The 15,815-nt window shown below is 38.4% G+C and overlaps 1 protein-coding gene across 1 annotated transcript in view; it reads right to left on the bottom strand.

The window, feature by feature from the left end:
• PLA2R1 (phospholipase A2 receptor 1, 180kDa) overlaps positions 1 to 15,815 on the bottom strand; it is a 171,689-nt gene that overhangs the window by 107,936 nt on the left and 47,938 nt on the right. The window contains exons 4-6 of the mRNA XM_006879370.1: positions 11,464 to 11,637; positions 7,200 to 7,313; positions 6,603 to 6,746 (exon numbers count right to left, since the gene is read on the bottom strand). Of these exons, the coding sequence (XP_006879432.1) occupies positions 6,603 to 6,746; positions 7,200 to 7,313; positions 11,464 to 11,637 (432 nt within the window). The remainder of the gene's footprint in view (positions 1 to 6,602; positions 6,747 to 7,199; positions 7,314 to 11,463; positions 11,638 to 15,815) is intronic.

Here is a 15,815-nt window from a genome sequence, read left to right as displayed (position 1 = left end):
GAGACTAAGGTGAGTCTGATACAGGCCATGGTCTTTCAATAACTTGTTATGCATCAGATAGTTGGACAATGACTAGGGAGGATAGAAGGAGAATTGATGCCTTTGAGCTGTGGTGCTGGAGAAGAGTATTGAGGGTACTATGGACTACTAAGAAAACAAACAGCTTCATCCTGGAGAGGGTTAAACAGGGCTGCTCCTTGGAGGCAAGGATTCTGAGGATTCATCTGACATACTTTGGACATGTTGTAAGGAGGGACCGGTTCTTGGAGAGGGACATCATGCTTGGGAGGGTGGAGGGACAGCACAGGAGGGAAAGACCCTTGACTGGGGTAATCAGGATGGGTGTATCAGAGACAGTGAAATTGGCTCAGGACAGAGCAGGGTTTAGGGCAGTTGTACATAGTGTCACTATGAGTTGCAAGCAACTCAACGGCACATAACAACAACAACAACATGTATATAGTTGAGAATATGCTAATGGGGCATGTTAGTCTATCTACCAGGAGATTGGCTATCTAACATTCCACAAGGGAATTGGCCAGTCTCAACAGTCTACAAGAGGTTTGGCTAGTCTTGCCATTGAATTGAGCAAGACAGCAGGGAGAGGCAGATGGATCTTCTGGTGCATTAAGAGAAAGCAAAACAATGAAGGACACCCTTCCCTTCCTGCTCTAACTACAACTACAGCAGCAACACCGACAGCAGAATCAGAGACCTGACATGAGATGAGACGCTGGGAGGGGTGGGAGGGAGCTAATACTAGCAGAATTGAGAACTTGGTTGGACAATTGGGGGTGGGAACTGTGGAACATGGCCAAAATGCCATGAGGCTCACAGCTGATATCCTTGCATGCACATTTTGGGAGCTGTCTTTACTGTATTTTATTATCAATCTCGATAGCCTTTTGATTACCTCAATATGGTTCTATGGTCTTTGAGCTATCACATCGGATTTTAGACACAGCAAAATAGTAAGACTGATGTTGAGATGACTAGAGAGACATAAGGGAGCATGGAGGACATGTTTGACCTCATGGCAATTGATTTTGTGTTATTGATATTATTGATAGGGACAGTTCCCCTTTGTGAAGCTGATAACTGTCAGATATGACTGACCCCACATGGCCATATCTCTTTTCACAAAATATCATAAGAAAAGTAAATCCATGCAGAAGTCACTCTTATAATAGTGACCAATGAATTTCAATAGAAATTCCTAATAAAAAATAGGACTGTGGAAGAACACCAAAAATATAGGTTCTTACCCAGGAGAAGCTTTTGCCAAGACTGCACTCCATTTTGTATTATCCTAAGGACTTAAAAAGGAAGAGGATTTGAAGCCAAGTTCATGGGGTTTTTAGATTTGAATCTACTTCAACTCGTTAGCAATTCCATTTACAGCAAATTGAAACCTTGCTTTATCTGCACCATATGAACCATCTCCACTGTGCCTAAGCCCTTTGTTGTAGTCACTTTATAAATCCATTTCCTTGAAAGTCACCTTCTCCTGTACTAACCCTTTGCTTTTCCAAGCATGATGCCTTTTTCCAAGTACAGGCCTCATCTGATTACATGCCCAAAGTATGTGAGACAAATCTAATCTTTTTGCATCGAAGGAGCAACCTGGCTGCACTTCCAAGACAGGTTTGATTTTGCCTTCGTCAGTTCATGTTATATTAATACTCTTCACCATCAAAATTCAAATACATCAATTCTCTAATATTCTGTATTCATTTCCTGCCTTTCACATGCACATGAACAGTTAAAAATACCACATCTTCGGTCAGTTGTACCTTAGTCTTCAAAACTGACATCTTTGCTCATTAGTACTTTAAAGAGGTCTTTGGCATCAGATTTGCCCAATGCAATATAACATATCTTTTGATATCCTGACTGCTGCTATCATAGATGTTATTTACGGCTCTAAGTAAAATTAAAACCTTGACAACTTCATTTTTTTCCTCCATTTCTCATGATGTTGCCTATTGGTTCAGTTATGACGACGTGACAAATTCACAGCAATGGATTGATCTGCACTGACTGATATAGGGTTGTGGACAGAAAGGAAGGAATGCAGAATTTTAGTTACTCTTAGAACGTTTCTGCATATGCTGTCTTGATCCTTGGTAGATAAGTAAAACCACTTTTGCAAAATGAAATGGAGAATCAAGAAGTCAAAACATGTTGACTTTAAAGAACTGAACAGGCGATTTCATAGGGCAGCTTGGGATGACAAAGCAAAGAATTATAATGGAACATGCAGAGAGCTAGAATTGGAGAATAAAAAGAGAAGAACTCTCTGCTTTCCTCAAGCTGAAAGAACTGAAAAAGAAATTTAAGCCTCTTGTCACAATATTGAAAGATGTTATGGGCAGAAAGCATCAAAAGAAGCTGGAGGGAATACAGAGTCACTGTACCATATAGAATTGATTAACACTGAAAAATTTCAGGAAGTACCATCGGAACAGGGGCCAATGGTAATGGAAGGAGGAAGTAGAAGCTGAATGGAAGGCACTCACAAAAAATAAGGCCACAGGAATCGATAGGAAACCAATTGACTTGTTTAGATTAACAGATGCATGCACTCACCAGGAAAATTGCCAGGACAGCTGTCTGGCCATTGGAAGAGGTTCATATTTGTTCTCATGCCCAAGAAATGTGATCCAACTGAATGTAGAAATTATCAAATAATATCATTGATATCAAATACAAACAAGCAAAATACTGATGAATATAATTTAAAAATTGCTGGTACAATACATAGATAAGGAACTGCCAGAAGTTCAAGCAGGATTTAGAAGAGGCCGTGGCACCAGGGATATAATTGCTGATGTCAGATGGATACTGGCTGAAAGTAAGCAACACCAGAAGAATGTCTATTTGTGCTATATTGACTATGCAAAGGTGTTTGGCTGTGTGGATCACGACAAGTTGTGGCTAACATTGAGAAGAATGGGAATCCCAGAGCATTTGACTGTGCTCATATGCAACCTATATCTGGACCAGGAGGCTGTTGTATGAACAAAGCAGGGGAGCACTGCATGATTTCAAATTGGGAAGGTAGTGTGCCAGGGTGGTATTCTCTCTCCATTTGTATGCTGAGCAAATTATCAGAGAAGCTGGACTCTGTGAGGAGGAGTACGGCTTCAAGATCAGAGAGAGACTCTGCAGATAACACAACCTCATTCAAAGTGAGGATGACTTGAAGCACTTGTTGCAGTAGATCAAGGAATGCAGACTTAGGTATGAATTACAGATCAATGTCAGGAAAACAAAGATTCTTACTGCTAGACTGATAGGCAGCGTCATGATGGATGGAGAGGAGATTGCTACTGTTAACAGCTTCATATTGCATGGATCCACAATTAACACCTTTGGTACCAGCAGTAAAGAAATAAGGAAACATACTGTACTGGGAAAATCTACAGTTAGAGTCCTTTCCAAATTATTGAGGAGTAATGATATCAGTTTGAAGACTAAGGTACATCTGATTCACGCCATAGTCTAGCTATGCATCTGAGAGCTGGACAATGAATAAGGATGACAGAAGAAAAAAAAATTTATGCCTTTAGTTGTGGTGTTGGAGAAGAACACTGACAAGCCCAAGAACAGCCAAAAGAATGAATAGATATATCTTGGAGAGGGTGCAGCTGGAGTGCTCTTTGAACAGCCAAGAGAATGAATAGATATATCTTGGAGAGGGTGCAGCTGGAGTGCTCTTTGAAGGCAAGAATAATGAGGCTTTGCCTCACATACTTTGAACATATTGCTAGGAGGTGCTATTCCTTGGCTAAGGATATGATGTTGGGAAGGATAGAAGATTAGTGAAGCAGAGAAAGACCCTCAACCAGGTGGATTTATATGGTGACTGCTGTAAAGGGCTCTTGTGTGTTAGAAGTGTGAGAGGATGGTGCAGTACAGAGCAGGGTTCAGATATTTTGTTCACAGGGTTACTATGAGTCATGCTCGACTCAGTGGCACCTAACAACAACAGTGCAGACTAGCTCTAGGACAAGATTTCTGTAGAGTAACTTATGCATGACTTAAAGTGACTGATAGATTACTAATGATTATTATTTTCCTACATTTCTTGTATATAAAAGTGGGCTAATGGTGCAACAATGAATGAATGGAATTCCAAAATCTCTGTAGATGTTCATTGAAATGAAAAATAAACAAACTAAATTTTAAAAAAAAGTGGGCTAATGGTGAGAAGCTGAGCTGCCATCTCAAAGGCATTTGGTTTGAATTTATCAGCAGCTTCGATTCCAAAAGATGGGCAATTTCCTCCAGTGTGATTGTCTTCAAAACCTACTGAAGAGTTAGCTATGGGTTGGTTCTGACTCAACAGTATACAACAGCAACAACAACATTTTCTGTACAAAGGGAAGCAATTTGTAATTTTGCAATTTGTTGCCAGTTGCAGCTATAATATCCTTTAATGAATCTCTTTGCTTAAATTTTCAGAAACTCAGTCTTATTCCTTAACAGAAGCAATATTTTAAAAGTAGTATCTTATAATTTCAAATCTAATTGTCTTTAAAAGTTGTTGTTATGTGCCATCCAGTAACCTGTGATTCATAGTGACCCTATTATACAATAGCCCTAAAACCCACTCTATCCTGTGCCAATCTTATTGTCTCTGACGTACCAACCTCCATTACCCTAGTCATTGAATCAATCGATCTCTTCGAGGATCTTCCTCCCCAGCACTGTCCCTCCACCCTCCCAAGCATGACATCCCTCTCCAAGAACTGCTCCTTCTTGCAACATGTCCAAAGCATGTCAGATGAAGCTTCAGAATCTTTGCCTCCAAGGAGCAAGCTGGTTTAACCTTCTCCAGGACAAAACTGTTCATTCTCTTAGCAGTCCATGGTATATTCAATACTATTCTCCAACACCACGTCTCAAAGGCATCAATTCTCCTTCTACCATCCCTAGTCATTGTCCAGCTCTCTGAAGCATAGCAAGTGATGGCCCAGATCAGGCACACCTTAGTCTCCAGACTGACATCATTACTCTTCAGTACTCTGGAGAGGTCTCTGAAAGCAGACTTTCCCAAAGCAATATGTCTTTTAATTTCCTGGCTATTGGTGCTAAGAGTATTGATTGTGGAGCCACACAAATTAAAGCTGTGCACAATCTCAATCCCTTTACCATCCATCATGATGCTGCCAATCGAGCCAGTGGTAAGAATCTTTACTTTCTTAATATTCAGCTTCAATCCTATTGAAGGCGGCAGTCCTTGACCTTTTGCAGCAAGTGTTTCAGGTCCTCTTCAGTTTCAGCAAGCAGGGTTGTATCATCTGCATCAGGAAGATTGTTTATTCCTCCAATCCTGATGCCACATTTCTCCTCCTAGAGCCCCGCTGCCCAGATAATCTGTTCTGCATACAGATTGAAAAGGTATGGATATAGGGCACATCCCTAGCTTACACACTTCCCAATTTTGAACCATGCAGTGTTTCCTGGCTCTGTTCTGATGACTGACTCCTGGTCCAAGGACAGGTTTCACATAAGCATGATCAAGTGTCCTGGGATCCGCATTCTTAGAGTTAGCCACAGTTTGTTGTGGTCCACACAGTCAAATGCCTTTGCATAGTGAATGAAATATAATTAGAGTTTTTTCTAATGATATTTCTTTTAAAAATAGTTCTGTTTTTGTCAGGTAAGACATTGATTACTACGAGAAATCATAGAAGTAATAGACCTTATAAACAGAAATAACAGGACCTCAGGTCCTAGCTTATAATTAGGTATTATTTAAATTTTAATCACACCTTTTGTTTAAAGTTTAATCACAGCTTTTGTATATTGTTTGGTGGGGATACTATTAATAAGAGATATAGGGGAAAGTAGTAATTCAATGGAGTTAAAGAATTTTATAAAATTATTTTCTGATTCATTCAAGCAGCTGGACTGCATGAAGAAAAATGTGGTGTCAGGATTGGAGGAAGATTCGTCATAACCTGTGTTATGCAGATGACACAACAGAAATAAAATATACAGCTAGACTAGAAAAAGAAGCACATCTTGTTTTTCTGATGCAGAATGACTAAGAATATATTTTTTTCAAAAGGGAGAAATTCAGCGTTCTAAATAGCAAGGTTATTTTACTCTGTTGTTGATGCCTGCTGTAGAGTCAACCCTAACTCATAGCAACCTCACGCACAAGAGAAGGAAACAGATCCTGCATCATCACAAAGATGGCTCATAGATTCAATCATTGCCATTGAGACAGAACTGACTTCTAAACTGACCCTCTAGTGGGTTTTCAGCGTCTGTAAATGTCGTGGGAGGGGACTACTCATTTTTGTCCTGTGGAGCAGTTGGTGGATTTGAACTGCCTGTCCTTGGGTTGGCAGCACAACTCCTTAACTACTAGGCCACCTCAGCTTCACAAATAAGTTTTCAGTCAAACTCTAGTTGTAGTTTTGGAGTGTATTTGGAAGAACATGGTGTATTTGGAATAACAGATACGTTTTTATTCATAGAGATATAAACTAAATTTAAATGATTAATTAACAGAAAAGGAGGAATTTAAATATATTTGGAATGTAATTAGACATTATGTAAGGACAACTTAAAATAAAAACACATACCAATTACTTCATGATCAGTGTGGGTTAAATATTTTTTACATATATAAGGCAAAGTGGCATCACAATCCAGACTCTTCCAGGCATGTGGCACGAACGAGTTAAATGTCCCACAGTGGTATTCAACAAATGGCTCAAAGTTTATATCTGAAAAGAAACATATTTTTAAAATATTAGAAATAAATGCAATTCATTTTACTGAAATATAATTTTCACACCAAGGGAACATATCTTCATTTTGCCATATATGTTGTTGTTATATATATTATTTTATTTATGTTTTTACAGTCAAAGTCTTAGCATGATAATGAAAGTATTTCCCAAATATAAAAATTATCTAGTTTAAGTTGTTTTAAATAGAGCCATATTTTGCAACTTGATGTTATTTTTTGAACACCGACTGGAATTCAGACACTGACCCAAATCCTCCTGCACCATCTTGGCTTCCATTTTCTTGTCTGGAACAGCTTGCCTTATATGAATTCAGTGAGGTTTAAAATATGTTGATAAGCCACTTTCAAAATAACATGTTTTGTATATACATGGAAATCTTGAGCCTGCAGGATGGTGCTACAGATCACAGCATATCTTTTGGGGTACCTGGGCTCCAGTTCAGATAGCTGAGTGGTGTTCCGTCTGACCACTGCCAGCCAGCATTCTCATCCAGCTGATTCAGACCTATCCACACTGTCACTGCTTCACTGCTTAAGTGTTCTGAAAGGAATACAAATACAGTTTTTTTTAAAAGCCAGCATTACATTTGTTTTTATTCATGGTACTCTTAACATTTTTCACTCTTTGCCTTGATAGAACCACCTTACAACCTACACTTGAGTGAGTTTTCAGAGGGTGTAACCATGTTTCTCCAATGGAATAGTTGGTGGATTTGAACTCCCTTTTTTGAATTGCCAACATACCTTGCAAGCACTAGGCCAGGAGAGCTTAATCTTAGTCAATGACAGGAAAGTTTAAGTGCTTGAGTGGCACTCTATTGCTCCAGAATAACAGAACAAGCATGTTGAAGAATAACAAAACAACATGGTCTCACCAAGTTCAGACCCAGCCTTTTTCTAAAAGGCTCATTGACAGCAATTTTTTGTTGTGGTGGTGATCGTGGTGGTGAAGTGCCTACTACAGGCATTCACTGTTAAATTTGTATGGGTACATATTGGGAAAATAATTTTCTTTACTCTTCAATGTTTTTTAAATATTATACACGCAAAAAATAAAATGCTTATTTTTAGGAATCTGTTAAGGAAAAAATAAAGAAGATAGGACCTTGGTAAATATCTTCAAATTAAAGAAAGTATTCAAAGCAGAGCAAGAGAGGGGCTGCCAGTAGAGATCCTCCTATGTTACCCTAAAGTGAGCTTTTTAAAAGCCATTACTTAAGCATGTTCTCCAGCTGCCTTAACTGCAGGGACATGGTCTTGCAAATCATCAACAGCTGTGGGACTAGGATGAGGTGGGGGAAAGGAAAAAGGGAGGGAAGGGGAGAGAGAGAGAGAGCGCGCATGCACGTGCAAGAGCACTTCCCACACTGAGCTGTAAGATTTGAAGGAGACTGGAGTAAGACCCTGGTGAGAGCAAGACCCTGGTGCTGGTGGCGGAGAGACTGTAGCTAAGTATACCCAGAAGAGCCCTGAGATGAAGATCACACAGTTAAAGTGTTTGCTGTGCTGCTCTGAGGCAAACCTTGATGCATGATTGAGAAAACCAGAGGCTTCCTAAATTTGTGTTGCTGAACTGAAACCGGAGTCTGGACTTATTGAGGAATTGGCCCTGGGAACTGCTGGGCTAAAATCTAGATTTACAATCTTTGCATCCACCACTCTCCAACTTATTTCCCTAATAGACCTCATTCTCAGTACTACAATGCAAGTAATGTCTGTAAGTCAACAACGACTAAATGAACGTCATTTGTTGGTGTAGCTCTAAGACTGCATGGGGTTGGGCTACAGACTCTTTATCAGCTTTCTGTTCTGGGGCAGTGAGGGACTGTGATATTCTAGCTTCCTCTGGCTCTTTTAGAGAGAGGCTCACAGCTCTGTGACCCCATGTCCCATTTTCTGCTCCTTAGGCAGATCCATTGGAAGCTTTCTTGCCAAGAAGAATTAATTCAAGGAAGCAAAGTATCTAAATTGCCTCTTGCATATTTGGACAAGAAATGATGCAAATAACTTTAAGAAAGAGATTTACTGTGAAGACCATGCTCAATGAAAACAAACAGCTGTTTCTTCACCCTTGTGTGAGAGAAAGTTTAACAGCTGGCTGACTCTGTGGTCTCTGCTCCTAACCACAGTACCACAGTTCTTTATGTCCAAAATTAATTACATTTTTGCCATAAATGCTATGTATGTCCTTGTGCACAAACACGTTGGTGAAGAAAAAGAGGGTTACTGAAGTGGTGTAATTGAGGTTCTTGTTTAAAATTTTTATTTAAATGCACCTGAATTTTTTAAAATTACTCTAAAATAAATGTGCTACTTGTGCAATTGGGTCCTTTGGTGGTACAAACAGTTAATGTTTGCACAACAGAAATGTTGCTGGCTTGAGTCTTTCTTTCAGAAAGGCCTGGTGGCCTATTTCTAAAAACAAACAAACCCCAAACCAAGCATCAAAAATTCTACAAAACACAGTTCAACTCCACCACATGGGGTGTGAGCATAGACTTGATACTACTAGTTTATTGGTTTACTTACACAAAAAGATTAAGGTGGGGGAGACCCCAACCCACAAACCAGCCTCAGAAAATTAATGAAAGCTACTAATTTTGTGACACCTTCAGATACTTTCATTTATTCTGTCTGTCTATAAAGGTGAATATTTTTTTCTGTGGTTCATCTATTTCAGAATGCAATTTATTTTGAACTCGATGCAGGGGGCCAGCCTGAGAGTATAAGCCTGGCAGATTAAGGCTTTAAACTGGTAGACATATGTCCCATTTCCTTGGGAAACTCTAGATTACACTGGTGGTTTCACATATTATTAATCACAGTCTCTTTTTCAGTAAAGAGTTCCAATTTGGATGACAGACTGTATGAGCATTCAGGTTATAAAGGCTAATGTCTCTACCTAACTAGGCATTTGCTGTGATTGAACATTTCATAGAACAACAGAAAATTGGACAAACTAACTCAAGAAAAGAGCAAAAGGTGCTTAATAATGTTCAGAATCCCAAAAGCATTAAACAGAAACAACATAATACACATGGGCCCTGCTCTTTCAAATTTCTGTAGTATTAAAATGGAATCTCTTCAATATTTCTTTTCAAAAACATTTCCTAAAATGATCTAACAGTTGTTGTGATAAGGATATAATTAACACCAGGGTAAGTGACAAGTTACATTTTCAAATTAATCGAGTTAAATTTATGCTTATCTTGGACTTATTTTGAATATCCATTGTGCAACTGATTCAATAATACACATAAAATAATACTGTGTATTTCTAACAGTGTTTACATTTACAAAAACAAGCTATTTAGCCTGACAACTAAATCATGGCTGATTCTTACACTGACTGCAGTTAACAAACTCAAACGTAAGTTCTTTTGAATAGTGCTGACAGTTCAAATAATTCCTTAGACCATAGTTTTTTTTACCAGTCATTTTCTTATCAGAGTAAAATTTAAAATTTAAGCTGGTAGGAAAAACAATTAGCAAGACACCTTAGTCTGTTCTCTCCATCAGAATAAAACAGGACAAAATGCCTGCATCAGAATAAAATGCTTTATGAGTAGACTTTTGTTTTTCTAAACAATCCCAAAAGTCCAATTATGGAATTGAAGTATTTAATCAAAATCTCTAACATGTCTTTTCTTTATTAAAAAAAAAATCTTTACATCATTATGCAAACTTGGAAATCAGAACATTTAAGATCAGCAATTTAAATTTTTTAATGGTGTTTAAAATTTTATATACACCATTATGGGGTAGTAGTAATTTTGGAAATTGATATTTTATGTAGTATGACTCATGTCAGTATTACTAACAAGTTTCTCCTTTTGCATCGTGTTGAAGAAAGGGCATACATGTACTATTGAAATATTTGTTATCACTCTTCTAGAAAGTACTAAAATGTGCTTTTAAAAAGTCTTATATATGCTCTGGTTCCAGTGAATCAATTTTTTACAAACTTATAGAGAAATAATCAGGAAACTATGCACAAAGATATGGACAGAAGTTATTTATAATGGAAAAGAGAGGTCAAAATTAGAATAAAACATAATAAAAATTAGAATAAAAATTAATATTGGGAGACTGTTGTGAGTTGCCATCAAGAGAGTCCTGAACAATGATAACCCTATGCACAGAGCAGAACTGCTCCAGAACATTTTCAGATCTGTGCTGTTTCAGAAGCAGATCATCAGACCTGAGCATCTCTAAATGTGTTTGAACCACCAACCTTCTTGTTTGTAGTTGAGCATTTAACCTTTTATACCAATCAGGGAATTCAGTAAGAGAAGATAAATTTATTCTTGCCAATCTACAATACTATGTAACCATTAAAAAGGATAGTATGGATCAAAAAGAATTTTTAAAGCTGTTGCTGTTGTTAAGTGCTGTCTAGTTGATTCCAATTTATAGGGACATGTGACTGCTCTGCCCAATGGCCATAGTCTTAGTCCTGGGGACTTAATGTGTAAGTTTGCTAACTAAAAGTTTGGCTGTTCAAATCCATCAGACATATGTAATCCTGGGAACCAAATACAATGACCCAGGATTCATGTTATAATTCTGATATGACTGAACTACACTAAGAAAGCAATTTCTTTTTTTACAGAATTCTTTTAGAATTATTTCTTTCATCCATCAGTCATTTTAATTGTATTTAAATCACAATGCATCACATGCCTACTTACTCCTTATAAAATTTTCTTCCGGCTCATCCTCAATACTTAGTAAGGTGCCTCCTTGCAGCTGGCATGAAGAATGTGCCTCATTCCACGTGAGGAATGAAAGTAGGTTGAATTGGTAGCAAATGTGGGAATGAAGGTCCTTCTCCCAAACAGCATCACAGCCAACTTTTGTAGAAGCTGGAAACAAAAGTCCATTAAAAACTTTCACTGGAAACAAAAGTTCATTAAAAACTTTCACTACAGCCTTATTTTATGTTTCTAAGGCAAATTTCAACAGAATTCTTTTCAACTTGCAACCATTACTAAATCAGTGGACTCTGACCATTGTTGTAGGCACTGGGTCAGTTCATCTCACTGAGGGTCTTCCTCTCTTTCACTTACCATCTATATTTCCTAGCATGACCCAGCCTCTCATTACGGGATTTAAACGACACATTCTTTGGCAGGCCTCAACCCTTGGTCAAAAGTTCAACTGACACCCGCTTTTTTTGGGGGGGGGGGAGACAGTAACACACATCAAACATGACCCAAAAACTTCCCTTATGTAAACATGACTTTGTAGAAGTCTGCTATGTATGTTTAATGCAGACTGGAGATTAAGGCAAAAATCTGTGAATGCTATCCTACAGTGACTGCTGGGATTCTAGAGTGGAATGTTTCCATATGCTGCAGCATGCCACGCCCCATTTGGAAGGCAAAAGCTCACGTGCAATTGAGCATTGAGACTGTCCCAATGACGAACCACCTCACAAACCAAATCCACTGCCATTGAGTGGATTCCAATTCATAGTGATCCTGTGTCCTATGTCCATAGTATAACTGTATCATTTGATTTTTAAGGCTGAATATCTTTCTAGATACAAACTGTCTGTCTCATCATTAGCCTGTAGAGAAACTGGTGGATTCACTTATCTGACCTTGAAGTTAGCAGGAACACTCTTTAACCACTGTGTCACCAGATCTCCTCTTTCTTTATTAATTTTTCTCTTATGTTGGTGTGCATACAAAATCTGTACACATTGTGTTTCACACTATCGTTCCTTCACATAGTGTTTCAAAGGGTCATTTTCATTCGTTATGCTTCGTATAATTAATCACCATTGGACTATGTCCATCATTACTGTGTTGATTGCCGTTGAGTCAAGCACAACTCGTGACCCTATGAACAAAATACCCGAAGCCTCTTTACAACTATTGTCATTTCTCAAAGTTCATAGTTTCCAGAGGCAAGTTGTTTACGAAGTGGATGCCACTCCTGCTTCCAAATGTTCACCATTACCTCATCTTTTTGGATCCTTGCCAGATTTTTCTTGTTTTCTTTTTCCTCTTCATTCCACCCACCAAATTGTGTGACTCGGCAATATCCCGCTGCCCATTTTCACCCCTGTGCTCCCACCTCGTCCACACTTGAACCTCCATACACGTTTTACTAGTTGTCCTTCTGAGTTTTTAATTTATTTTATATTTGTTTGCTTACAAAGTTTGTATACATTACGTTTCACACTATTTATCATTCACACTGTGTTTCATATAATCATTCTCGTTCATTGTGTTTTCTAAAATTAATCACCATTGAACTATGCCCACGACCACCTGTCTTTTAAGGTCTCCTTCAGATCTTTCCCATTTTCTTCACCCTCCCCCTCCACCCACCAAATTGTGCAACTCTGTGATTTCACCCCTACCAATCCTTACACCTTTGCTCCCAGCCTTTACCCTTTTGGGTTTCCGTACATGTTTTACTAATTATCCTTCTATTTTTACAATAATGGTCTTATGCATTATTTGTTTTTATGAGACTGAGTTAGTTCACTCAGCATAATGCTCTCCACTCTCCCCCAAATTACATAGTAATTTTCAGAATCATTGCTCCTGAGTACTTCGTAGTATTCCATCTTGTGAATATACCATAATTTCTTAATCCATTTGATTGTAGTTGGACATTTGAACTGTTTGCATGTTTTTGTGATGTGAATAATGCTACTATGAGCATTTGTATACAAATCTGTGTGTCTTCTAATTTTCTTAGTATATATTCCTAGCAGTGGAATAGCTGGGCCATATGAGATTCCTATGTTCAGCTTTTTGAGGAAACACCAAACTGCCTCCCAGAGTGGCTGTACCATTTTACAATCCCACCAACAGTGTATGAAAGTTTCTATCTCTACACATCCTCTCCACAATATAGTGCTTTCTGTCCTGTTAAACTTTGCCACTCATTATTTTTTGGCCATCTGAATGTCTTCCTCTGGGAAAAGTCTTTTTTTTTTTTAAAGTAAAATTTTATTTTAATTGTTATTTTACAAACATTTACAGAGAAGCCATATTTTCATTCATCATTGTTGTGAAAAGTCCTTCCATGTCTTTTGCCTATTTTAAAATCAGTCTTTTTCTTGTGGAGGCCGAATATTCCTCTGTAAAGTTTGTTATGAGACAATTGTCTTAGATGGCATGGCCAAATGTTTTTTCTGAGTCAGCAGGTTCAGATTTACTTTACTAACTTAACATAAAATTATCATGATATCTGAAATACTCACATAAGAGAAACATTCTGGGAAAGAAGTGCCTACAATAATTCCATAATAAAATGGAAAGAGTTTATACACGAACAAATTACAGGCAGAATGTAGAAGCCACACACTGTATCTGAGTGCATGTAGCCTCTTTTTCATAAGTCCTACCATGAGACTCCCCTGAGAAGCTATCAGAATCGATTGCTATATGAGCAGTGCCCTGTGAAATTTCTACCAACCAGCAGAAGGCTACATAGCTCACAAATGACATTCTCAAATATATGGACATTGGATGTGGAAAGTCACTGCATTAAGACCAGCGGATGGAAAGACACTGATTGAAGAAGGCAAGACCAAGCTAGCTGAATGAACTGAACCGCATGCTATCTTCCTAACCATGATGGAAGAAGAACTGGGCAATAATGAATGCCGATTAAGTCTGGATTGTTACTGACTCATGGGAGGTGACTTGTGGCTTGACTATATATATAGTCAGGCAAAAATGGGTGATGGAAAATTGGGATATTTAGGGTACAACTATGGGGGTCATGGACTTATGGAAATCACTTTGTGAATTAAGAGGGTACATTAGAGTGGAATATGTCAATGCTCATAAAAAGAGCCCTTTCTTGGAGTAGGCAAGGAGACTAGGGGTGTGGAGAGGAGGAAATAACAGTATTTCAGGTTTTAATGGGTAGAGGGAGGGCTCAAAAGAATTACAAAACATCCATTGGGGACCTGAAAAGATGGGAAAATAGACATAGATCTATTGGTGATTAATTTTCTAAAACACAATGTAAGGAAATTTTCACATGAAATACAATGTGAGTGAAGGTGTGTGAAACACAACATACATGGATTTTGTATGCAAACCAGTATTTTTAAGAAGGCAATCAAAATCCATAGGTGGATCTCTAGGTATGTTCACTTGAGATGGCCACTGGGTCCATGAAATGAGCAGATGTGTGAATGCTATAATAATATAGAGATGAACTAAATCTAGATACATGCATCTTGCATCCCTTGAGGCACAAAATGCCAATGATGACTTCTCTGCCTACCATTAATATTGAGCTTGCACTTGACTATAAGACAGATTCCCTGGGGCATGACTCTCTGTTCATAGTTGACAAGTAGATTCTATTGGACCAAGGACACCAATAACGCTAGGTGGGTGCATATGCCTCCTCATAGGAACAGATACTTATTCCAAGTTGAGATTTGCATATATTCTGACAGATGCAATGACAGTATACCACAAGGGATTGGAGTAAAAGATACTCTGTACCAATTTTGGCCAAGTTACAGTTTATGAGAACAAAGAATACACACCTCAGCCTACAGGGTACAGAAATGGATAAAAACCATTGCATTAAATGAAAAGACTATGTTGTATACTACTCTAAAAGTAATGGTTTGTTAGAGAATTGGTAAAGGCAGTTGAAGCTGCTGTTATCTATATGGGGAGATAAAAATATGAAGGGCTGGCCCACCCACCTTCATGAGTGTGTGTTCACTTTCAATATAAAGGAGGTAAAAGGAGGATCCTCATCAGAGATTCCTATCTATGCCCCTCCAGGGGAATCTGTGGGATGCTGTAATCCCCGGATAGTTCTTTCCCACATCATCTAAAATTGCCTTGCCCTCTCCCCCACCACTGGAAGCTGTGGTCCTGCAACTAGGAATGCAGCTGTGGGTGGTGAAAGCAGGGGTGATTCCTAAGCAAGAGACTTTAAGTGTTCTCCTGAAACTATAAATCAGAATCCCCAAGATATTGGTACCTTTCCTTAATCTGGCAAAATAGAAGTTGATAGTGAATACTGCCATATTTGGTTGAAAGTA

The sequence above is a fragment of the Elephantulus edwardii genome, unplaced genomic scaffold, assembly GCF_000299155.1.
Source record: "Elephantulus edwardii isolate Elephantulus edwardi_28Jun2011 unplaced genomic scaffold, EleEdw1.0 scaffold00003, whole genome shotgun sequence".
NCBI lineage: Eukaryota > Metazoa > Chordata > Mammalia > Macroscelidea > Macroscelididae > Elephantulus > Elephantulus edwardii.
Note: the sequence above shows the minus strand (reverse complement) of the source record. Positions and strands in the feature narration are given on the sequence as shown.